At 37.1% G+C, this 26,099-nt stretch overlaps 1 protein-coding gene across 1 annotated transcript; it reads left to right on the top strand.

Moving 5' to 3' along the window:
* The first annotated feature begins 2,633 nt into the window (after positions 1-2,633).
* Positions 2,634-26,099, top strand: LOC140146458 (transcription factor E2F5-like). The gene is made up of 7 exons (XM_072168318.1): positions 2,634-2,794; positions 6,308-6,417; positions 14,137-14,298; positions 16,480-16,588; positions 17,263-17,629; positions 20,978-21,073; positions 22,029-26,099. Exons 1-7 carry the CDS (start codon positions 2,675-2,677, stop codon positions 22,139-22,141), a joined length of 1,077 nt encoding a protein of 358 aa, XP_072024419.1. The 5' UTR covers positions 2,634-2,674; the 3' UTR covers positions 22,142-26,099.

The raw sequence follows: 26,099 nt of genomic DNA, 5'->3' as shown, positions 1-26,099 counted from the left end.
TGTATTCATTTTAATGTCCCTTCTGCACCAAATAATTATTAGCCAGGCGGTGTCGGTGTGCGGGAGGAAGACAAAAAAAAAAAAAGGAAGAGGGGGAGAAGGAGAGAGAGAGGGAGAAGGAGAGCGATAGAGATTAGAGTCACAGGGCTCTAAATTACATAGGCGTATTTTGCCACAGCTGATGGTCGTTATAATCACCCCCCCAATATTGTCGCCTGTGTATTGGTTCATTCTGTCGAAAGTAACCTCATACGGTAGGCCTATTTTCACCCCCCCTTCCATGTCAAAAAAGAAATCTACGCCACTGCTGAAGTGTGTGCATAAGAAAAAATAAGTGAAAAGAAAGGAATGAATAAAGAAAATAATAATAATTATTATAGAATCTAAGCATATAACAGCACTTGGCAGCCATTTAATGATGCCAAAACCTTTTAAAATATGTTACGTAATTAAAACTCCCAGTCAAACTCCCAGTCAGATATATTTTACACCTGCCAAACACAAGTCACCCAATTTCGATAACTGGACGTTGAATGTACACTCTCATGAATATTGATTGGCAATATTTTCCAATATGTCAGCGCCGCTCAAATCGGACACAATAGAACAATAGACCCTTCAGTACGTTGGTTATAAGAATGAAACATGTATTTTCCAAAAATTAAACTTCATACAAGTCTGCACGTGAAAAACACCTTCAACATTCATGTTTATAGGAAACAGGCCTATTGTAAATAAATGTATCAGCTATGAACAAACATGTAGGCCTCTGAGTTTGTTACTGCACAAGTGGAGTAGCTCCCCACCCGGTTTTTTAACTTCTTGGAAAAGGGGGGGGTCAAAAGTTTTGTATGTCTAAAGTGGGGGGGTCAAAAAGTTTCAGGTTCTCTGGGGTCAAAAAAGTTTTGACTCCAAAAATTTCGAAGTGCCCCCCCCCCGGTCACTAACTGTTAAAAACTTACGGTAGGTTTTCAAAGGGGTGATCAAAAATATCCACCTTTTTAGGGGAATCAAAAATTTTGGATGTCCGATGTTCCATCTTCCCCACTGCCCACCCCCACTCCCACCACAAAACGTTCAAACCTGACTCGTAGCCTATTGTTATTATAATGTCATCCTCTCATATTATAATAAAGTAGTCTTCGTAAGATAATCCCTTCAAGAGGTGAGCTCTTACAGTAAGTTTTAAAGGACTGCCGACTCTACGATTTACCGTTATTGATCGTATCGATTAATACAGCAGGCAGTGCATTCAGCTCCGATGGACATGATCAGCTGACTCATCGCATGTTCGGGTCGGGCGTCGAGTCAGGCAGGAGCGAAATTGTTTATTTATTTATTTATTTATTTATTTATTTATTTATTAATTTATTAATTAATTTATTTGTTTATTTATTTATTTATTTATTTATTTGGTCAATTTGTTTTTAATTGGGGTTGACTATTGTTTCTTTATGATTATTTTTGGTATTCAATATTAGTTTCAATATTCAATATTACTTATAGTTATAGGCCTATATAAATTCATTTATTAATTTATTTGTAAATATTTATTTATTTAGGCCTACTACTCCTTGCAGCCTTGTTACTTATTAGGCTAATGAAAGTCAATTCCCAGTTTCCCGTTACATTATTTTTCATGACTGTGTAGGTGACCATTTCATTATTCATTATTTTATACCATTTCATTATTGCATCTGTTACAGGTGTAAACCAATAACTACCCATGTATACATGTGATAAATCACAGTTTGTAGTTTACAGATGTAGTTTACAACCACATGAAGGTGATTGTACAACTATTATCAAAAGTTTCACAATATTTTTACGGGATGAGATCAGAGCAGATCAAAAAGTGCGGGACAGAGAATTGAGTAGGTATTCATTAATAATTCATTATTAACCATATACATGTACCATGCTCCTACTGCAAAGAAAATCCCTGAAAATCAACAGAAAGAGATTTATGATATATTTAAAACCACAATTATTTATTTGTATGTTAAAGTTTGTTAGAAATCAACATTTTATTCAAAATAATGAAATATTTGGCCAGCAAATTGTTTTGAGGGGAGTAGGGTATAAACGGGAAACTGGGAATCAGCTTTCATTAGCCTTTATACTGTGAAAAGTTGTACTTGAAACTTCTAGTCTAAACATTTAAACATGGGTCTATGCTCATGTACATGTATGCTCCTCTGCATTGTTTATTTAATCTTTGTTTCTTTCATTTATATTTGCTTATTAATTTTTATATATGTAGGCCCCTATTTCAATTTGTATTGTTTTTATATTACTTTTTAGTATTTTCATATCATCTATTTAGTAATATTTTTAGTAACCTCTAATCTCTATCTAATGACACCATAAACATTTTGTCAGAGATGATCAATGGGTATTGATTTATGGACAAGTCAATTGGCCACAATCTATTGACACATGATCTTGTCTTCCAGGGAAAATAATCCCACTTATAAATTATAATAACAATAGGCTACGAGTCAGGTTTGAACGTTTTGTCTCCCACCAATGTATTTATGAACACTTGCCAGTTCCTCATTTGTTCGCCATATTCCTTTTTAAAGGAATTTTTATTTTTATAAGCGCCCTCTGTAAATATTGATGACCTCTTATGACCCCACTCCTGCAGCATCCTTCGAAATAACGGCCAAGCATGGCAGCCTCAGAAATATTAGCCCATTCTAGTAGGCATGAAAAAAGCCTCGGATTGCTGACGAGTAGGTTTGTAACTTTACTTCAAGAAGCTAAAGATGGTGTTTTAGATCTTAAAGTGGTAAGTAGGGACAAATTTGTAGGTCTAAATGAAGTTTGAGGGGTGTTTTGAGGTGTGTTTTATGGCAGGTGCACGCTGGTTGTATCGGCATGCGATTCCATTGTTGTGCAGTGAGTGTTGATGACTCGTTAGAGATCGCTTGTGAATTGACAGACGCTGATTCTGCATTCAAGATCTGCATGTCATATCATTCATAAAAGATTAGTTCGCAACACAAACTTAAATAACTTAACGGGCAAAACAAACACATCATTTATCGGTATGACATTTTCGTATTTGGTGCTGCCCTATCATAACTAAATGATTTGCACTGAAGTGTCATCTCAGTTTTGGTGCGCCGATGTGGATCATGTGTTAATGAATTTTTTATTTATTCTGGATAAATAATGGGGTATTAATTACAATTACAAGCATAAGCATTTAGACAAGAAGTACAACAAGAAGCTGTGTAATTAATATTATGACAAACATGCAACTATTTAAGCTACCTAGGAGCCTTGCCCTCGTATTTTTTATTGCAATGTTGCACTAGCTTTTTGTATACACTTCATCATCCGGTCCCATACCGTTGTGCAGAGCTACTACGGTATGGGTTCCTCATACTAATAAAAGATGGTGAACAATCCAAACATCATGATCATTTGATGGTCATGACATTCATGGATGGTGAATGTCTTATTTTCTGAGAAAATTCCCCAGATATGCATGCATGTCTGAAGTCAAGTTTACATGACCATGTACACTACCACTCATCTGATCCAGTGCATGAGTGTTAAGCTGAATTTATACTCGATCGCCGAGCGATTGCGATGAAACGCTCTTGAAAAGCGATGGGCAATCGCCAAATTTTGAGATGCATTGCTCGTTGCTTTTGCATAAATTTTTATACTTTCACAGCGAATTTAGCGATTGCAGACGATAATTAAAATGTTCGAAATGCCACAACATCAAAAGCACAAAATACATTTGTAGAACATCCATTTTGCTGTCAATAATTATTGCTTTGAATTAATTCATATAACCGAAAGTTAATAATCGAGAAAGATAAATTAATTAGCAAAATAATAGATCCGGTTGGTTGGAAATGATTGGTTGATGCATTCATGTGTCAAGCGATATCGCTGGGAAGTTGAGATTTCTTAAACTCACAAAAGCGATGTCGTTTTTGCCTCGGTGATTTGAATCGATTGATCAGCTCGACGCTCTGGAAATGTAAACTTAAATTCTGAGCATGCGTGAGAATCGCTTTTCTGCAAAAGCAATCAAGTATAAATTCAGCTTTAGAAATAGGAGAGAGCGGACTTGGGTTATTTTATTTTTAGCAAATTTCCCTGGCAGTTTGCAGCTCAAAAACAAAACATTCCAACAGGTGTAACACTTGCGATGCGCAGTGGGCCCACAGCCCAGTGAGATCTGCGCAAGTTGTTTACTGGCCAGCCAGACCTGTGTAACTCTCTGTAACTGGTCATACTTTCCTGCCGCTAGCGCTGGCTGAAGATGATATTGCTTCACTGCGCGCACAGTCACTAGTCGCACCAGAAACGCTAGTGGTGTCCCTGTGACCAGCGTCAACAAGCCAATATACATGTGTCAATGACTCTACCGTTTTGCCTAAGCAGCAGCACCTCTGGTAGGCATGGTCACAAAATTTTCAAGTAGGATATACATTATTTCACATGGAAATTATTTTGTTTAAAAAAGTGATTATTTAAACTTAAAAAATGAGGGGTCAATCACATACTCGGCAGTCCACGCTTTTTAATGCGTGCCGGTTAAAAATTCTGAAAATTGGTAAAAGCGTGGGGGTTTAAACTTTTTGGGTAAAAAGCGTGGAGTGATATAAAGCGTCAGATTAAAATATTTAAAAAATAAAAAGCGTGGGGCTTCTTCCAACTTACAGTATATTTTTATTGAATGATAAAATAATCATATAGTTCCAAGAAAAATCGCCAAAACCTGCATACCATGTCGCAAGATAAAATTCCATTTGATGCAGGCTTGCGCTCGTTTACGAGTGTCCAGCGCAATGTACATAATATCCTCCCCGGAAGCCCTGCCAAAACTCACACACATGATATATCCAAATGTCCGATTTTCCATGACGTGTTACGATGAGTAGTAGTTTATTCTTTATATTGATCAATGACTGACGTCATTAATCATGCATAATTGATTGATCGAAGAAGTAGGATATAGTCGCTGAACACAGTGCAGGTGAAGATGTGAATAAGTTTCATGACAAGAACAAAATTTGAGCGCCATAAAAGTATTTATTCATTAAAATGTTTATTAATATTACAGTACAGTAGTAGTTTTTCATATATAATTTGCATTGTTCACGCAATGTATCAGCTTAATAGAGAAAAACATTGGACTCGCAAGTGTGAAATAGGTGCAGAATTTGACGTACTTGATTAACTTCAAACCAAATTGCGTGTGACTTCGTCAATGTATACAAATAACAGAAAAAGCAAAAAGTGGTGGGGGTAAAGAATTTTCAGTATAAAGCGTGCCTCAGTAAAAAGCGTGGGGGTCAGGAATTTTCAGTATAAAGGGTGCCTCAATAAAAAGGGGGGGGTGAAATAAAAAGGGTGGGAGTCAAACCCCACTGCCAAGTATGAATCATGTCTGTAGGTCAAAATTCAGCAAAGTTATATGGGCAAATGTCTGTTTTTAAAGAACTACATTTTTCTGCGGCCATCATTGACACTGCCTTACATATATATGTACAATGACTTAGTGTACAATAAAGAAAGTAATGCATCATTTTTCACCACGGCGATCCATTTTACTCAAAGGCGATTTTACTTTATGAAATCTAACTATCACTACATGATGACTTCTGTATCAAGGATAAAGTACCAGCACTTTTTAGGCTACGTCTCCAAGTTTCTGGTGTCCAAATTTCGGCTCGCAACGTGTAGACCATTTAAGGTTTGCAAATTGGGATCCAAAAAATTTGGCATGTGCAAGGGGGAGGGAACAACTATCGTACAGTGTCAGGAAGTTTAGATACCCAGTACACATAATTTAATTTGTAATTGACAATTTACACAAATCTTTAAAATCTTATCAGTAGAAGAGTCGAAGGAATTATAGTTAAATATTTGCATCAAAATTTGATGCGATATGCCGGCTATCACATCAACTTGCCCTAAAAAAGTTGCCGTGCCCCTTGAGATCCTTAATTTGAATTTGCTGCCAACTAGTCGACTAGGAAAAAAGTGATAGTCACCCTTACCTTGAAATGACAACATGGGATGAAACTGGTTCATATGATTTTGGTGTGGACCAGGGGCCAAAATGTTATGACCATTGGGTTAAATGGCTCATGGGAGCCTGCTTATTTTGAAGCTTGTTCCCAACCCAACCCGTCCTGGTGTTCAAATGGACCCCAATGGAAAAAAGCTTCAAGAGAGGCTTTCTTGGCTTATCCGGGGTTGTCAAAACCCGAAGAAATCAAATCAAAAAAGCCCCATTTGCTATGCTGTGTTTTTGTTTCCCTCTTTGCAGGCAGCTGATCAGTTAGCAGTAAGACAAAAGAGAAGAATATACGACATCACAAATGTTCTAGAAGGAATAGGGCTTATAGAGAAGAAATCAAAAAATAGTATTCAATGGAAGTAAGTATGGACATAATGAACTGTATTGGTACCCTAGAAGCTATATCTTAAAACACTTAAAGCTAAATTACCAAAAGTAGTCAATAGATGGAGAATTTTGTTCAGCATATTGCCATATTTTGATACCTCATTCGGCCCAATGCAACTTTATTTCCCCAACTTGAATTTACTAATTTGAATGAAAAAAGAGAGCATTTCAATTTAAAGACTTTTCTCTCGAAACATGCTAATTATTGGCACTTGTGTTAATCTGTCACTCTGCGCCTCACCCATTATTTATGTTTTTACTGCCTCTGACATATTATTTGAGTGTAAAGGATACAACATTATCATTTATATCGTAAGTAATACAAGTTTGTGTGTCTGTGCGAGCAGCGACTATGCCTGCTGCAAGTACTAGCATGGCTAAAATAAACTCTTGTTTGTTTAACTGTTGTTGGCCTGAAAACCAAAAAGCAAAAATTGTTTTTAACAGAGTTGGGATTAAATTGGAATTGTAAAACTAGTCATAACAATCCATAATTTATGCTAATTTTTTCCATCAATTTTCTCCTTTTATACACCAACCAATTTGAGTGTATTGGAATTCATTATCATGCCTCGCCTTAGGCACAATGTACTGTGTAACCCAGGTTTCCTAAACCACAATTTGGCTGCCCATTTGGGTGATTTTTGAAAAGACCCTTTCATACAAACCTATATCTATTCCCTGTCCCTTGGAACCAATTGTTTTACATTGTATTCAACAATCAACATTGCTTCAACATTACTCAGATTTGAAGTTCCTGTCCTACAGAATCCAACATTAAGAGAAATTGGGTGAAATTTGCCTGGCAATTTGAGCTGACAAACTGGCAACCCTGTGCTCGTCCTGTATGTATAGGAATTTCATTCATAAAATCAGGAGAGAATGAGCAGTAGTACTAGTAGTAAAACAGCCTTTGTTCTCTGCTGACCTGGAAAATGTGTGGTTTATAAATGTTTAGGGGTCCAACTTGTTTTCAAACCTCTAAACTGCAGGTGCAAGCAGAAACTCATTTCAATTTAATACAAATTTGAAAAACAAATTGTCATAATCAACACCACTTGTGACTTTCATTGTGAAGTTTGGCAACCACAAGAAGTATGTATTCTAATGAGTACAATCTTGTGTAGTAATTTTTACAATATTAATTAAATGGTTTTTGAGGGGTAAAATGGAAAGTTTGACATTTTCAAAATAGTCATGAAAGGATTATTGGATAAGATTCAGCGATTCCTACTATGGCATTTTTGCAGTTTATTATAATATATTGTAAAGAAAAATCCAAGGAAAAATCATTTTATATGTCAGGTAAAGTCAGTTGATCAAGTTTTTATGACACTTCCTAATTTTAACAGAATATTCTATTTCTGGCAATTGTTGTAAAATTAAAAATGCATTAAGGTTAAACAAAGTGTTGAAGGGCTTTACCTCCAGAAAAATATATTATTACCTTATACGTAAGAAAATATGTCTACTTATCATGTGAAATAAAAAATCCGGAAAAAATGTGTGAAAATGTGTTTTAGCCTATTTTTTAGCTCTTGTCAAGCACTATTATTCGATTTGTTTACAAGCGCCAAGCAACTGTCGTCTAGGAGAGTGATTGACATCTTTATTATTAGAGAAGAATGGAATCTGTATAGTTCATGAATATTCATGTAGTATTTATACAACCTGTATCCCAGCCATTTTGCTTAGCTATCATAATCGTTCATATCGACGCCCATATGATCCATGGTGTTAAACTGATATTCAGCAACTTTATATCTCTCGATCTTTGCGATCCGAAATATTGAATTTCAACTTTAGGCACATCTCTAGCAAGATAATTAAATACCTGTCACAAATAGAGGTCTTGAAATGTTACTTGCAACGTTAAAAATGTGAATAGAGAACAAATCGGGTTCAAACATGCTTCAAAAAATATGGTAATCGCGTAAGGTAATTGTCAACGCCTACTACCAGAATAGCCGGAAGAGGGCAGACTTCATAAGGGAGTGTTCATAATATATTTTAGTGGGGGACAAAGAATTTGGAAATTATTTCGGGAAATTTCCTGGGTTTTTGGTTTTGTTTTTTTATTTTATCTTCCTGTTCGGGTGTTTCGGTTGGCACATTTTCGGGTCATTTTCATAGGAGTTTTTTCGTGGCTTCTCTGTAGCTGTCGTGTGTCTTTTTCCCCACGTACAGGGTATAAATAATAAATGAATAATAATATATGAAAAAAAGAATCTGGAACTTCAACGTCAAAAAACAAGACAAACTGTACCCTGCTAAAAATATCAACCCCTATCCTCTCTGAGAATAAAAATAATAAGACTCCAACCTCACCTGCAAAAAAAAAATTTTTCGGGGATAATTTGGGATAAGTTCGGGCCTATTTTATTGCGACAATTTTCAAAATCTATAAGGTGAAATACGGTGTCGTGATGTGCGGCAGATTTGGGGTGCATTTTCAGCCATTTAGTTTAGACTCTGTTGTACTTTTAGCCATGATTTTATTGACCCTCGGTGTCTTGAAAATTAGGTTTAAGAAGGGTATTTTTCAATGATTTTCTCGAAAAAGTAAAAATTTGCGAAAACTTTCAGTCCAAAAGTTGATACAATTTTGGGTCTGTTTTATTCAAATTTGGTTTAAAATCGTACAGTAGTTTTTCGGAGTCACAGCCTCACATCCTTACCCAAACCAACTTGAGAAGGTTCCCCGGGGTGTGTGCAAATTTGCAATTTATAGGCCTACACTCATCATTTAAGCCTAAAATCAAAGTGTTAATACCATTAACACTACCATGGCCCGCTTTTGTCGTGATGACTGGCTTCCAAAATGTAGGCCTATTTTAAATTATAAATCTGGTCCCGCTAGAGGTGTGTTTTTACCCGCGGAGGTCTCTCCCTCGGGTTCGTGGATGTGCCACAGTTTTGGGGTAGGCGCTACCTTTTCAACGACTATGATGGGTGGGTTTACAGCGAAGACCAACTTTTGGGCGCATTTTGGCAAAAGTGCCCAATAAAAAAGCGTCAAATTAGGCCAAATGTGGGTGACTTTGATCCCGCGGTACAAATGTTTTGAAGAGACCCGCCGAGGTGTTTTTTAAAAAAAAATGGGCGGGCCGGCTAAAAAACCCCCCGGAATCAAGGAGGGGTGGGCGAACCAAAATGCCTTGGGGCCCCCCCCCCCCCCAACCCAGCGCCGGGACCTCCATGACATGATATTCTCCATGAGTCCACCAGAAAATATAAAATATAACATTTTGATAGGCCTACTAGACCTATATTTGTCTGTAAACCTTTCTTGTAGTTGTAGGCTACCGCGTATGTCTACCGTGATGACAGTAAGCGTAGCTGCCGGGGGGGGGCAATTGCAAAATTGCCTATTTGGGCCCCCGCCCCTAGTGCAAGGAAAAAAGAGGGAAAGAGGGGGGAAGAGGAAAAAGAGAGGGTGAGAGGAGGGGCAGAGAGATGGGGAATCCAAGCGATATGCAATACAGCTCAATAGGCCTACCATATCGATTATTATCAATAAGCCTGGCAAAAATTGTCTATTTGGGCCCCGCCCCAGTGGGAAATTTGGTGGATTTGGGCCCCGCCCATAGGGCCTACAGTCTTGCCCTCCTGGAAAAAATCCCAGCTACGCCGCTGCGTGATGATGTTGCAAAGTTGCGGAAGTTCATTCATAAATTTTCCATTTCCACTCGACATCAACCCGGGACAACAACAGGCCAGCACGCAGCCTGCAGTAGCTGAATCCCGAGCTAATCAGAGACACGTATGCGTTTCTCTTTCAACAGAAAATATGTGACCATGTGACTGACACGATGTACGCTTCAAATAATTATGCTCTCGCCGAAAGTATGATAATGGCAAATATTTATAATGAACACTCCCTTATTTAGCCACACCTCAGTTCCTTTCTCGGGTTGCCTGGTATATCAGCAAAATCCTACACCTATCGCCTTCCCTTGGTAAAATCCCTGATAAAAACTCGTGATATTGAAATTGAATTTCAGCGCCAGAACTTCCGTCATTCTAGCATCATGGATGGATATGCAGTGGCGCGCTAGGGGGGCAGTATTTCCCCAATATTTTTTCTTTCCCACCCAGTTTTTAGGCAAAATCCCCACAATTATGTAATTTTCCACTTTTTATGCAATTTAGTGCAATGATTTCCAAGTTCCTCCTTCTCAAATTCACTTCCCCCCATGCCTTGAAAAAAAATTCTGGTTCCGCCACTACGGGTATGGCCATAGCTAGGGGCTTTCCCACCCACCCCAGTTGCCCTTGGTTATGCTGGACGTATGAGAAATTTAGAGCTTGTTCAATTCCACCAATTTTAGAAATTTTAAAGGTATATACAGTGTATATAGCCTATTAAAACGGATCACAGTCAAATAAAATATCGTAGGCCTAATAATTTTACAATGGCATTTATTGAGCTGCTCCTATGGTTTAATATTGATATTATATAATTGAGCTCCTTGTCAAGCTCCTGAGTACAGGGACTAACTGAGCTCCCGCTATTTTCAGAAATGAAGGCCTGGCCTTAAATGAATAATTAAGATTGAGGCAGCCTTTTGTTTCATTTTACAGAACTTTTTTAATCCCCCAAAATTAGTGTTTTTTTTTTTTTAATGGGGAGTAGGCTTTTAAAACGAAATTCAAATTTGGCAATATTTTCCATTGCTTAATGAATTGATCTGCGTGAAAATTCCTAAACATGTGGCCAGAGCGGGATGAGTGGTATAAAAATCTTAACTTGTGAGAAAGGACGTAGGCCTATGGGGTTGTATGAGGTTGTGGATCACGAAATGCCCCTTTAATGTGTGCTAGGTAAAGTCATTCTTCCTCCCTTTCGACATGCCAAAATTTATTCCCTCCCCGCCCCGGCTTGCCAAAAATTGCGTTCTCGAAATCAAAAGGCTGTGCAATCAGTACCGGTATTAGCCTACTAATTATAAGCCAAAATTTCCAAGCGACTCGCTAAAAATCGCTTGCCTCCCGTCTCGCCAGCCAAAAATCACTTGTCCGCACCCCCTGGACTGCCAAATTTTTGTGGCCCTCCCCTTGGCCTGCCGAAAATGCCCCACCCCCTTTGCATAGGCCTAGGCCTATGTGCCAATTTTTTGGGATCCCCAATTTTCATACCCATACCTTAAATGGATTTCTAAATATCTACCTGTTGCAAGCGCAAGCAAGCATGAAAATGTGCACATTTTTTTCGCGCCCTAACTACCCCCCAACATTTTCCCTCCCATGCACCAGGTTCATTGGCGCTAGATTTTAAGCTAGAAAATACCTAAATATTTTAAAATCCAAACTCGGCAACACCACTTTATCGGGCAAATAGAGCCCGTCGTATACGTAAACAGCGTGTTTAAAAAAAAAAATGAGAGTGTCACTTTTGTCCAAAAAATTCGAATTTTGGCCTTGAGCAGCGACAATCAGAGGTAAGAAAAACACAGTATGACGCAGCTTGAAATATAGAATCACTATATCAATTTTGAAGTTTGTACTTCAAAGCACAAGTCAAACGAGGTGAAATGGTTCTAAAAAAAATTGATTTCGCTGTATCTTTTTATCGCGAAACTAGACAATTTGACAGCAGCGAGTCGGAAAAATAGCAAATATCTCAATTTTCTGCTATCGAAATAAAAATTTAAATAGCACCTGCATATAGAAGAGGGTTTATAGAAATAATGTAGGTCAGAATTTTGTCTATGAAATCGTGCACGGAATTGTTATTACTGGTTACAAAACGACATACAAGTGGAGGCCATTTTACTTCAAATTCGCAAACATGTAAGCTTACTAAAACAAATCGAGACAAGCAATATCAAGAATGAATATGCACATTCTTTTATTGACTTGTTTGTAATGTGCGTCGTAGTTCCCAACAAAATCGCCACTTCCACTGAGAAATTATGGCCGTGTTCCCAAAAATCTTGATGCTTCGGATATTGAAAAAAAATTGAAATGTTTGAAAAGTACATTTCTTTTTTGAGCCAAGTGGAAAATTCAAGCATAATAATAACCCTTACACTTTCAGCTTTTAGGCGTAGTTTATGTTTTTCTCTCTCGATATTTATTTCCAGAAATAGATAATTTTAAAGGGGGCTACATGCAGTCTCATTCTGGATCGATCATTGCAAAGTTTAGTATAACCTTAAATTTAAAAGATTATATTGGTTCATTGGATTTTATGTTTATTTTGAATTTTATTAATGTTTCATATATTCTCATCAGGAAACTCTTGGAGCAATTTTAGGGTAAAAAAAGGTACACATGGACAGTGGACACCATTAAATATGAATGAGCTTATAACACCTGTAACCTTGTAATTGATCAGTGGGTGAACTTGATCAATGAATAGAATAGAACTCAATAGATCTATTCATGCTTCAATAGGTAAACATACTACTGGAGCTACTTGAGAAGCCAGGGACCACTACATTGTAGGTGTCCTGGGGTGGTTGATGTTAATAATGAAATGGAAAGGTGCCCGGCTTTTGTTGTATCAGCTGTTCCTTGTATTTGACTGAATTGTATACATTGCCCAATTTAATTTGATTGAATTATTTGTTTTTTAAATTTTCAAGCAACTTTTTAGTTGACTTAAGGATGGTCTTAACCCTGGAATTATGGAAACTTTTGGGCCTCATAACATCTGAATTGTTGGTCTAAAGTATATAAAATGTATACTATACATATTAGAATGGAAATGACTTGATGAATCCATCTGTGAGATCAAATTTGGGCAAAAATTCTCAGTTTTGGAGAAAATCCCAAAAAACCTCATAACAAAAATTTCTTTTCTTGAGTAAAAAAAAAAAAACTTTTTAAAAACTACATCTACCGTATTGTTTGTAATAAACGCTCCCCCTCTAATAAACGCCCCCCTCCAAAGTTTCTGTGAAAAATTGACAAAAATGCGAACATTTCCATGACATATCGTGTAGGTAAGCTTAAAACTTGCATCGGTCATGTCAGTCACAATCGCTAAATTGAATGACAAAACCTATTATGACTCAACTCCCATCCATTTCATTGCATAATTATGGTAGAATTTCACTAATTCCATGCACTTACAGGTGTAATTTTGTTGTATTCCCCACGAAAATATCATTTTCCGTGGGCGCCGCCATCATGTATAGTGTAAATCCCTCCTTTTAATAGGAGCACCATCGGGAAATTGAACACAATTTTTAAGCTTTTTTCACTGACAATTCACTTCCAATAAACGCCCCCTTTTGGAAAAATGCAATGCCCCCGGGGCGTTTATTACAAACAATACGGTACATGTATCTGTTTTTGTTTTTTTTTTAATTTAAAATTTTCACCAACTTTGACTATTTTCACCAATAATTGTTGAAAAGTGCTCTATTTTAATTTGGCAAAAAAAAAAATCATTAAAAGCTTGATATTGGCCAAAATTTCAAATATTTTTGACGAAGTTGGTCCTAGTTAAAATGTAGTTTTTAGAAATTGATAATTTTGTTGGAATTTCCTTAAACAAGGCAAGTAAATTATTTTCACAAACTATTCTTATTTTTTTATTGTGTGTGTACTGACCATATATTATTTAGCAGAAACCATGGGAAATAAATCATTATAAAAGAGGTTGAATTAATTTTACATTCACACACATACATGTAGGTAGAATTATAAACTTATTTGTCCCAATTTTAATTTCTTTTCAGGGGTGCTGGTCCAGGATGCAACACAACAGAAATAACCAACAGACTAGCGGACCTCAAAGATGAGTTGAGTCAGCTGGACCTAATGGAGAATGAGCTGGATAAGCAGAGGAGCTGGGTACAACAGAGTATCAGGAATGTCACCGACGATCAGGAAAATAGTAGATATCCTTTGAGTATCAGTTAAGGACTACTAATATTTTCATAATAACCAATAAATCAGCTATCCGATAATATCGATATCACTTTCTGACGAAAATTGATATATCCATGTTGCAGATAATGAAAAAAGTATCGGAAAATCTGGGAAAAGGGACTGAAATTGAGTAATTGTTCTAGGTTATTTGATGATATCGTACTACTGGGGTCCAAAGGAGAAAGGCTTTCCAGGCGGTGGTGGACGCAATATCGTCATTTTTGACGTCGCCATTGGATTAACACATACATGTAATCAGAAACCTTCACAAATAATTATAAATTTGTTATGTGGTGTCAATGCAAAATTATCTCACTCTAAAACCGTTGGGGTTCGACAATGTACCACACTGTAAGTATGTTGTTTTTCAATTTATAACTGCTAACCGTGTATTTTGAATGGGGCTGTCAGCCTTGTATTTTCGCCAGCCTCGAACGTCACGTGTCGCGTGACCTATGCCGCCTGGGGCTTTCCATGTCAACAGCCCACCACCAACAAATGAAAAAAACTGAGGGATGAACTAATAGCAGATGGTTTTCATTTCATGTATCGATGAATGTAGATGATATGAGTGATATTGGGAGAAACATTTTGTTATCGATATTGAGTGGCCAATACATGGATTTTTTTAATCTGACATCGACCATCCTTACTATGAATAGGAAATTACAAATTAAAGTTGTCAAGTTCAACCGAAAAAACAGATTAAAAGCACATAATTGGAGTAGAAATCAGGAAACACAGGAAATGCGAAATTACGCTCATTTCCTCCTAAAATATTGGCTATTTTGAATTTGGGAAAAAGACCCTATCAGTTTCTTTATTTACTTGTCTTTAGGTCCATAGTACTCTTAAAAATAAAATCCAATTAAATTAACTAGATATTTTGGCTCCCCATATGAAGAAATGTCTGCTGAGGTGCGATTTTTATATACGGTACCGTATTCTTGCCATTTCTTGGTGCATTGTTTCTAGAAAGTTGACAAAATCCCCTAGAATTTGTGAACTTTAGGGATTTTAATTATAGAAAATGGAAAAAAACACTGGAATTTGACCTTCAAGGCAACTTGCCATTCTTCATTACGTCACTAAATAGGGCTTTTTAATCCAGGTGAACAGGGTGTACACATTTTTGTATTTCCCCAGACTGGCCAGGGCATATATTGAAAAGCAACATGTATGTACTATCTGCCAGATTTAAACCTGTGATATATATTTCTTTGGATATAGAGTGATGCTGTTAATGGTAATAAGCCATATAAAAAGTAAAGCCACAATTTCTCTGTGATACATAAAAATTTACAGTATTCAGGGTTTGCTCACAGAAATTTAAAAATGCCACAAAATAGCGAAAAACTGTAAAATGTAACTTTGTGTTGAATAGCAAAATAAAACAAAAGAAAAGTGATTAATTAGCAGTAATCAACCATTGATGATGCTAAATTTTAATGGTGATGTTGAGGGGAGACTACAGCAGGGGTGTGAAATTTCAGTTTTTAAGCTGATTTCGGCTTTTTTTATTGCTAACATTTACATGTTTTCTTTTATTTTCAGCCCATATTTGACGTTTTTACCCTGCTTTTACGCTGTTTTTCAGCTTTTTTTTTAGTAATTCTCAGCTTTTTTGGTCTGAGGCCTCTCACACCCCTGCTACAGTAAAAAGGTACATGCAAGACAATGTATACTTTTAAAACATGTTTGTTTTCACTTTTCAGTGCTTTATAGCGGAAAATGGAAAATCTCGGAAATCATTCAATTAACACAGATTTTAAATTTTGTAACACAGAGAAATCATGTTTTACATATAAGTACTTGGGGAAAACCATTCCATTTAATCAGGTGGTGAGCGCCATGCATTCTCTAAATTCAGTACATTTCCGTTGTCAACCGTGTAATTGAATGGGATTATTTTGAAATTTTAAAACACTTAAAATATAACAAACAAGTAGGCCTATGTTAATAAATACAAACTAAAACCGTTGGGGTTCGATAATGAACCCCACAAAACTATGGCAAATGCCACACGGCTGAGCAGTTTTGCCGTCTCTATCCGCCCATCATGCTGCTCGCCGCCTGGATTTAATGTGATATCTCAATGTAAGCATTTTGAAATTATTGATGGAAATTGTTGTTCCTTGACTGCCAAGTACGTTAGCATATGTGACACACGAAGACTTATGTAGATGTTTTCAAGGCGACACGTTGCTTGCTGTACAAGCGCCCTCAGGAACACAGCTAGAAGTGCCCATACCCGATAAGGTAAGACTATTTTGTTCTTTTTTTGTTCAGAAAATTTGGGGTGGATTTCAATAACATAATTTGTAAACAGCGGATCGTACATGCATAGTGACATTGGGTTTGGTTGTTGCAGAATATTTGTTAGCTGGAATTTCAGGGTAAGTTTGTACTCGGGTACCCTACCGTATTAACGCTCCCCTTCTATTAAACGCCCCATCAATTTTCTCCAGTAAAAATAGACCAATTTGATCGGCAATACAATGCTGAAATTTCCATGCTATCTTGTGCAAGTACGCTAACATGGTCCAAACACTATTGGTAATTACCACGATATGCCGTAAATGACATAGCAAAACCTGGAAGTGAACCGAGTGAGTCTTTCATGGTTTGTCATATCAATTTTGCCAAGATTTTTGAACTTACCTAACAATTTTTTCGGGAATTATAGTTGTAAAAAAAGACCTAATATGCCCCTATTTCAAAAATGTCCCTGGGTCATTTAATAGAGTAGATACGGCATGTAATTTACTGCCAGGTACACAGGGTACAAGTATCGCCAAAGATCAAGTACAGTGCGAAGTCTATACATTTTTTGCATTTCCAGCTTGTGTTTGGTTGATGACCATTCACAATATCTGCCAAAAGAAATCACCTCTAAAACTTGAAACTTCCCAATCTTTTTTCTGTCATTCCAGGGTCCAGACAACAGAAAGCGTTACCAAATCCATCTGAAAAGTACTCACGGTCCCATCTACGTCATCCTAGTCAACAAAGACGACTCCAGTAGCAGTCCCGTCGTCGTGCCGGTACCGCCCCACGACCTCCAGCCAGCAACCACCACCGAAGTGGGAACCACCAAAGCAGCTGCTCCACCTAGGCCTGTAGCAGGTCGCTTGCTTCCAGCCGATTCTCTACCGACTCCGGCAGTCACCACGCCTTCTGCTGCAAAGAAGACTACCACCACGACACCGGCTGGTGCAGCTGCAAGTACATCGACTCCAGAAGTTACAACAACAACTGCAGAGAAAGACCAACCTATTAACGGGTCAAGAATCAGTCCAGGTGAGACAAAGTCTATTCTCTCCAATCAGGTAGAACCAAAGAGTACAGACTACGCCATGTGTAGCTCATAGAGAGCAAATATCGTACATGCAGTTAGTTTACTATGCGGTATGCGCGCCCAGCAAACTTCAATTTTAAGTGTTTGGTTGTTTGCAGTCTGCATGTAACATGATGTGCCAAAATACATTAAAGCGATGAGTGCGCAAACCTTTGTAATTTTAAAGATACAAAGTTATTGTTCCATTTTGCGCTCTTGTCTGAAAACACTACAGGGGCATTATAATTGAAGACCAAATTAAAAAGACTAGTTTGCGTGTGACGTCCTGTCAACCAGCCCAAAAATGCTGTACTGCGCAGGTCAGCAAGCAATCATGCCACGCCTTTGCCCTGACGTCAGTCTTTTTAATACGGTCTTCAATTATATACTGTTTGCCCTCCATGAGTGGCAAACCAATGTGGTGGATTTACTATATTTTTGAGTTGGTACTCTTTGGGTATAATCTTTCGGGGGTTAACCCACTTTAAACACATTGGGCTATTTCAGTTAAAATCTGCACTACCGCTGTGATTTTCACAGGGGGAGTATGGGGTGAATACATTAGGCAGCTCCATTTGAATTTCATACACCCTCTGAGAAAGATTCAACATGAATCTTCCACAGAGGGAGAGTGAGTTTCGAATAGAGTTGGTTGATGTGCTAATTCCATTTGAAATTCATACTCTCCCTGTGGAAGATATTCCCTATATCTTCCACAGGCCGGGGTAGTGTGGATTTTAATTGGATGAGCCCATTTTGGCTTGGTGAATCCAAGCAAACTAAACAGCTCTAAATGTTTCACAGGATCAGTGAGAAAAGTATGGGCTTTCCACTGATACCATAATCTCCTAATGCCAAAAAAAAAAAAAAAAAAGGTTCGTCTCAAAGCTTGCGCGCGCGTTTGTAAAATCCCACGATTTGACAAAAAACAAATGTGAAATTTTTTTTATTTCAAAAAAAAAATTTTTTTTAGTTTTTTCCAGAAAAAATCGGCGAAAATCAGACATTTTTCAAAAAAAACCAAAAAAAAAAAGTCCGAAATAAAAATTAAAAAAATCGCATTTCGCAATTGTTTTTAAATTTCTCGTGAGCTTTGAGACAAACCTTTTTTTTTTTTGCCTTATAAATGGGAGAAGAAGTGGGCAGGCCGCCATCCTGTAATATATTATATGACTATGTTTTTGTGCAATATTGTTTTAGAGGAAAATTTATTTTGTGTTTAAAGTGAAAATAACAACAGGCGAATATATTCCTTTTGTGCATAGGTCAATGTAAGGAAGCTTAAAATGGCAAATTTAAAAACAAGTGATGAGTTTAAAGGTGAACCTCATTGAAAATAAAGTTATATATCAATGGAAAGCGTATGATGTCAGGAAGCAGAAAAGAATATTTTTTATTTGCATAGCGTACCAGGCTAGACATAATCTCCATGCAAAGATTGGATATTGGCACCCCCTAAATTACAAAAGCGAAATCGTTCAAATTAGGCGCTTTCGTTGATGACGTCAGCCCAGGGACACACAGTTACTTCCGGGTTTGATTGTAAACACAATGTCCGTGTATTACTGTGGCATGCATAGGGCCAATGCACGAATTCAGTCATTGTCAACTTACTTTACATGAAAAATATCTTCAATAAAATAAGAATAACATGAAGGAAATATCATGATCAAATCAAGAATGAAGTTCCTGAATAAAGTGTGTGGATTTAAAAATGGTAAAAGTGCTGGCCGGGGTGATTTTTGATAGGCCAAGCCATCCACGATGTGCATAGGGAATATTGCAGTAAAGCACGAAGATTCGCCGAAGAGCCGGAATGAAAACAGATTACAAAAAATAACTGCTAGTACTACCAGTTCAGATCGTCACACCAAGTTGAGATGAACTTATCACAATGAGAAAATGAAGGAATAGAATAAGGTACATGTACAGGATTTTTTAATTATTTCTTAGCTTTACAACCGGTCATGGCGGTCATGTATGATAAGGCGAACTCGTATATAGATACATACGGGATGAGCTCAGTGACTGACTGAGTCTCACTACGCCGAGTGTTCAGTATCCGCGACTGTACTGTACTTGCAGACAAAATGACCGATTTGACATTCACATTCTGATATTTCCAACTTATTGCTACTTCATCAGCAAAATTTATTCCTGTAAATGTTCCAAATATAAGGGAACGATTGGTCAAATCTGCTGAAACACCACATGCAGCGCAAGTGCTACCAGAGGACGAAGCCCCGAAGCGAGTCGCCCGGGGCGAGTCGCTGTGTTTGTGCATATCCGTCCCTGCACTTCAGCAGCTATTTACGCATCGTGTTCGGTAGTCCATAAAACATGAATGTTTCACTTTTTCAGTACCGCATACACTGATTGTACTATCATTAAAGAATCGTGACACAAGTGACAATATTTTAATTTTATTCAGATTTCAGAATTCCATCAAATAACGGTCTACTAAGCCTAAATTGTATTTATTTTATAATAAAGTATCTGCCCACGTATCTGTTTCTTTCAATCGCGATTCTGTGGAAAGAATATATTACCGCAATGCGCTAAATATGAAAACCTTTATATGGGCTGGATTTGACGAAATCTGCGATTTTTTATTATTTTTTTGATTACTGCAAGACGATATTTTTTAAAATCAGATATTTTAAAATGAATCAAGAATAGGGAATGTCACAAACAAGTATTTAATTTGTTATTCGATCATGTTTATCCAGTCCATGACATGAACCGTAGCAGCAAGCATTTGCGCATGGGATTGATCCCAGCGCGAAATTCAAACTCAATTACCCAGTTATACCCAGGCAGTTATGACTGATTTTGTCAAAAATTTACGGAAAAATTTATGTGTTGACGATAATTCTATTATTTCTAATATATATAGAAGGAACCAGCAACTTGAAGATTCCTCTAATTTCAAGCTTTATTGTGAAAATCAGACTTGCCGGGCAAGTACAGGAAGTACAGGAAGCAAGTCTTGTTTACATGTTTCCGAGTAGGATCACGTGACTGCGAACCCTGAGCTTACGTCACGAGCATTCTCAAGGTCATAGGCGATTGATTTGGGTGCTTTTTGGCGCCTTAAAAAAGACCAAAAATTCAATCATTTTTTTAATTATTCAGCTTTATTGGCCATCAAAAAAATCGGAAAAAATAATTTTTAGTATCCTGACATCATAAGCTTTCCATTGATATATAACTTTATTTTCAATGAGGTTCACCTTTAAAATTGACCAAATATTTAATCGTGCAAAAATGTCCACTTTCACAGTATGTTAATTATTTTTGTTTTGTTTCAGTTGAAAACATTCCTACAGATATGCTGTTTAACCCTAGTAGTAACCTTGACCTTCCATGGGATATGAGCACACAATGGGATGATTTATTAGATGAAGGTAAGTTAACCCTAGTAATATCAATCATAAACCAAGTTAGCCATGACCTCATCCCTAGTAACCTTGACCTTCCATGGGATATGAGCACACAATGGGATGATTTATTAGATGAAGGTAAGTTAACCCTAGTAATGTAGCTCATAAACCAAGTTTAGCCATGACCTCAACCTTAGTAACCTTAACCTTCCATGGGATATGAGCACACAATGGGATGATTTATTAGATGAAGGTAAGTTAACCCTAGTAATGTAGCTCCTAAACCAGTTTAGCCATGACCTCAACCATAGTAACCTTAACCTTCCATGGGATATGAGCACACAATGGGATGATTTATTAGATGAAGGTAAGTTAACCCTAGTAATGTAGCTCATAAACCAAGTTAGCCATGACCTCATCCTGAGTAACCAAGACCTTCCATGGGATATGAGCACACAATGGGATGATTTATTAGATGAAGGTAAGTTAACCCTAGTAATGTAGGTCATAGTTTCAAAACTATACATTGGATTTTGTGAAGTAGGGAGCCAATTATAAGCTACATTTAGGACAGAGATGTTGGTGGACTTTAGTCCACCAACATTATATTAAAATATATACATTATATTAACATTATATTAAAATATAATGAGCAAAAGTTTGAAAATGGCATTTATGAGCTTTTGGATCTTAACTCGTAAAATGTAGTCAATTCTGAAAAAGAGGAAGAAACCTGTCTATGCATGTTTCAATCGTAAACCTAATTTTGCAGTTGCATTTATGTGGTTGCGTTGCTAGCGTACGGACAAATCACCCTTCTATTACATGTGTTTTGTGTATACTCTTTGTGGGATTAGGTTAGCTCACGCGATTCAAAGCTGCTACTGCAACATCCAACATGGCATTACTCTCATCTTGAGACTAGATGTGCTATAATTGTCACATCTTTTACTTTCATTTTCTCTCTCCATCCACACAGCCTATGCACCACTCCTGCGTCTATCGCCACCACCGGGGGAGACTGATTATTACTTCAATTTAGATGACAGCGAGGGCGTGTGTGATTTATTTGATGTGCCGCTGCTTACGTAGGAAATATACGACTACCTCATGGGAGTTTTTTTGGTCAATGAATTTAGTTTTTTATTTCAATTTTAATTTCTTGCAGTATACATGTTTATTATGATGTATTGTATATTAGTGGAATGTGTGTTCTGACAGCACTAAAGATGGCCTCATTCCAGTGGCATAGTTCAATAACCTCAATTAAACAATCATAGTGCAAAATTTGACCTGAAGTTACAGAGTATGAGATTTTGTACTCAAATTTTCAAAGGTCATTCAATGAATGTACAAATGTATTGGGGTTAAAGAACTGTGCCCTGATAGATGAGCATGGTGTGGATCATATTGTCAAGGAGGGGAAATTGGGGCTTTTCCAGTTGAAATCCATACACCCCCTGTGGATGACACAACATTAATCTCCCACACAGGGGGTGTAGATTTCAAATAGAGTCACCCATTCAGGTAACCCCATTTAAAATGCATACTCCCTGTGTGGGAGATTAAGGTGATGTCTTACAAAGGGGGGATGGATTTCAACTGGAATAGCCCAGCAGCATACCATCAGATTATGACTCTTTGTATAGATGAATTGAATTATGACATCACATGTTTACATTCAGAATGCCCTCTGTGGTTTCATGCCGGGCAAAATACAGGAGTGTCTATGGTAGACCACATAAAATCTTTTCAAAACCCAACTTTTAAAACCTTTGTTGTTTTAATATTACTATTATCATGTAACTTGCTGCACTTGTAACCAAGTTTGATAACATTTTGTTATTATTTGCTTTGAAACCAAATTTAATGCAAAAAAACTTCTTCCATGCAGACTATACCATATCTTGCCCTGTAGTTTAACTCTCAAGACCAACAGAGGGCGTATAACATGTAAACACATGGTAAACTCATCTAAAAGGGTCATAGGTGGCTTGGCAAACCTTGCTATTTTTGCTGTGTTAAGTATAAGTTTATAAAGGTTCACAAGTTATAAGTCCCCCTTTTAGAATACATTGAAAAGGTTTTTATGAAATAATAAAAGTTTTTGGTAACCTGTTTTGTTTTACACATTTGGTCCATTTTACATGTACACACATTGTTGCATTCGATCACAGTGGGTCAATAGGTAAGAAAAGATGCAGTTTTGTATGATGCATCTTGGTCCGTTCAGCTCTCAAAGAGGAAGCCCCGCCAGAGCAGTTCTTGTGGTGTGAACCAAACCTGCCTGGTTATCAAATTAATCAGTGAACAGGTGCTAATTGATGCGATAACATTAAAACATCAGTATGTACCTGTCAAATTCAGAGATAAACATGTCACTGATTAATTTGATGACCAGGCAGGTTTGGTTCACCCCAGAAGTGCTGCTCTGGCAGGGCTTGTAATCTAAGCTTAGAATATTCTGCATGCTATATGAGATTTAAATGGACACAAGTGCAACTTTCAAAACGGCATCTTTTGGAACTGAACGCAACAGTGTGTGTTCCTTCCTTACACATGCTTACCTCAACTGTATCAACACATGGGCTTTACGTGCACAGTTTCACTTGTGCACAATCCTGGAACCTAGGATTGATTGCAGATATCAGAAACGGGGATGGTCTCCCCTTCTCTTTTCAAATAGCTCTGACACTTAACGTGCACAGGGTATGAATCTTCCCGTACACGGGATCAACAGCTTTGTGTGACCTCCGAACTATGCGAAGTCGCACACCCACTACCTATATCTGCATGTGCTAAGCAGTGTATGGGGTTGAGAAGAAATTCTACAATTTTATTATGTGAAGTAACTGGACACAGTTGCAGATTTCCGACCTTATACAAACTTTTTGGGAGAAGAAGAGAATTTTCACCTAAGGCAAGCCTAAGGCTCGAACCGTCCCCGATCGCAAGCTATTGTAACTTGGACAAGAAACCGGTGTTTAAAACAAATTAGGCTGGTAAATAATAGCTTGTAATTTTTTTTATTTCGGCAACAACTTGACGGATGTATTTTAAAAAGTCTTAGGAGGGAACTTGTGAACCCTGTATCTCATCATGAGTTGCATTCAGTTTCACTCTTATCAATGTTTACAAAAAATGTGCACAAATTTTGTCCACAGTGAATTTTAATTTTCATGGTGAACAAGTCATCGTTGGGCAGGAAAAACGTATGTGTCATTGGCCCCTGAACATGTTTAAAGCAAAACTTCTTATGTAACCTGTTGGCAGTTTTTGTTTTAAACATGTTCAAGCACATGGGTTAAGTAGCACAATTTTTCCTCTGTTTAAGCTTCAACAATTATGTTTAAAAATTGACAGATGTGGCAAGCAATATTGTTGAAAATATTTCTGCCAATTTTTACTTTTTTTTTTAAATGAAAGAACAGTTACCTTATTTTTCTTGTATGAAATGAACTTTTTTTATTTCACCATTTATTTGTTATCATTTTAAAATAATGAAGAAAATGGCTATTTAATATTCCTGGACAATTTTGAAAAATAATGATGATTTTGTAGATTAGTTTTTACAAGTTTCAATTGAAATTATGATTTCATATATTTTATATTTCATGCAATTTTGGGGCAATTTTGAACATGCAAAAAATTGTGAGGAAAATTTTGAATACTGGTTCATTTTGGGGGTACTTTCTAGTGTGTGCTTAAAGTGCAGTATATATGTGCACAGGACGATGTGTGTGCCAAAAGGTCAAATATGATAGCGCACTTCAAATAAATCTACAGCTATAATTGCGCTCGGACAGAACATGTACATTGTCAACATTTTCAATTTGTTCTGATAATCCTCTACTAAAATGACATTGCCATAGTGCATATGAAAATATGCCAAAATGGGTCAAAATTAGAACAATTGGTGCCTAAAAGTGAACCAAAGGCAGATATGCACATAACAACTTGGACGATTTTACCTGGTTTTCACTCCAACAAATTGGTAGATTTTTAAACTGGGACAAGTAATGATTTTCTGGAAGTACAGGCTCTCTGCATCTTATGATACCCTTGATAATAGAACACACATGTGCCTCATTCCTTATTAGGAAATATTACTGTTTCTGTGATTAGATGTTGAAATGCCAACTTCCACTATAGACCTTTTCAATAGCAGATCAGAAATCTTGGGAAAAGATATCTCGTGTGGTTAACGAAAGTGAACACTATAATCAATCATATACTGGTGACGGCGTGTTCGATGAGCGTGTGGAGTGGTATGACCGTTCACAGCAATCAGGTACTCTGGCATGAGAATTTTCAGGCTCTTGCCTAAATTCAGGCTATTTTGTTGTCCAAATTAACGCATTTTTATATTTTTCAGCCTGTTTTGGGTCTTTTTAAGGCCAAATTCACACACATTTCAGGCTGTTCTCAAAAAAGCCATTCTCATGCATGGGTACTGCATTGCTCATACTTGACAGTGTAAATGCGGTAACCACTTTGTGTTAGAATACGCGTTAAAATTGTTAGAAATTGGTTGAATAATTTGGCGTTTTCCCTAAGTTTTCAGGAAAAGGTCTATTAGAAGAGCATCCAATCCAGATGATTTTATGTCAGTACTAATTAATTAAGAATACTTGTGACTGTAAATAGCAAAGAGATTGGGTCCAAAGAGAATTGATCTCTGCAATGTTTGCATTTCACTCATGGAAGGCAAAATAATGAAACTTTGGATTATTGTGTGTTGCGTTCTCCGCGCAATGTGTTACGTTGATACCGCGCTAAGCACTACATTCGCAACCTTTGAAATTCTCAAGCTCAACTCTTGCTGATAAATACCAGGGGTATACTATTTTGGTCCCTATGCATGACAACCCAATATGGCATATTTACCATAGTGTTAGGCACAGGGCGATTATGAGTCACTTCTCCTTGGATCTAATCTCTTTGGTTAATAGTAAAAAAGTTTGCAGCTCTTTGATCCATGGAATGCATGTAAATTAAAATGAATGAATTGTATGATTGTGAAAAATATATATATAGCAGGACATTGTAA

The sequence above is a fragment of the Amphiura filiformis genome, chromosome 2, assembly GCF_039555335.1.
Source record: "Amphiura filiformis chromosome 2, Afil_fr2py, whole genome shotgun sequence".
Lineage (NCBI taxonomy): Eukaryota > Metazoa > Echinodermata > Ophiuroidea > Amphilepidida > Amphiuridae > Amphiura > Amphiura filiformis.
Note: the sequence above shows the minus strand (reverse complement) of the source record. Positions and strands in the feature narration are given on the sequence as shown.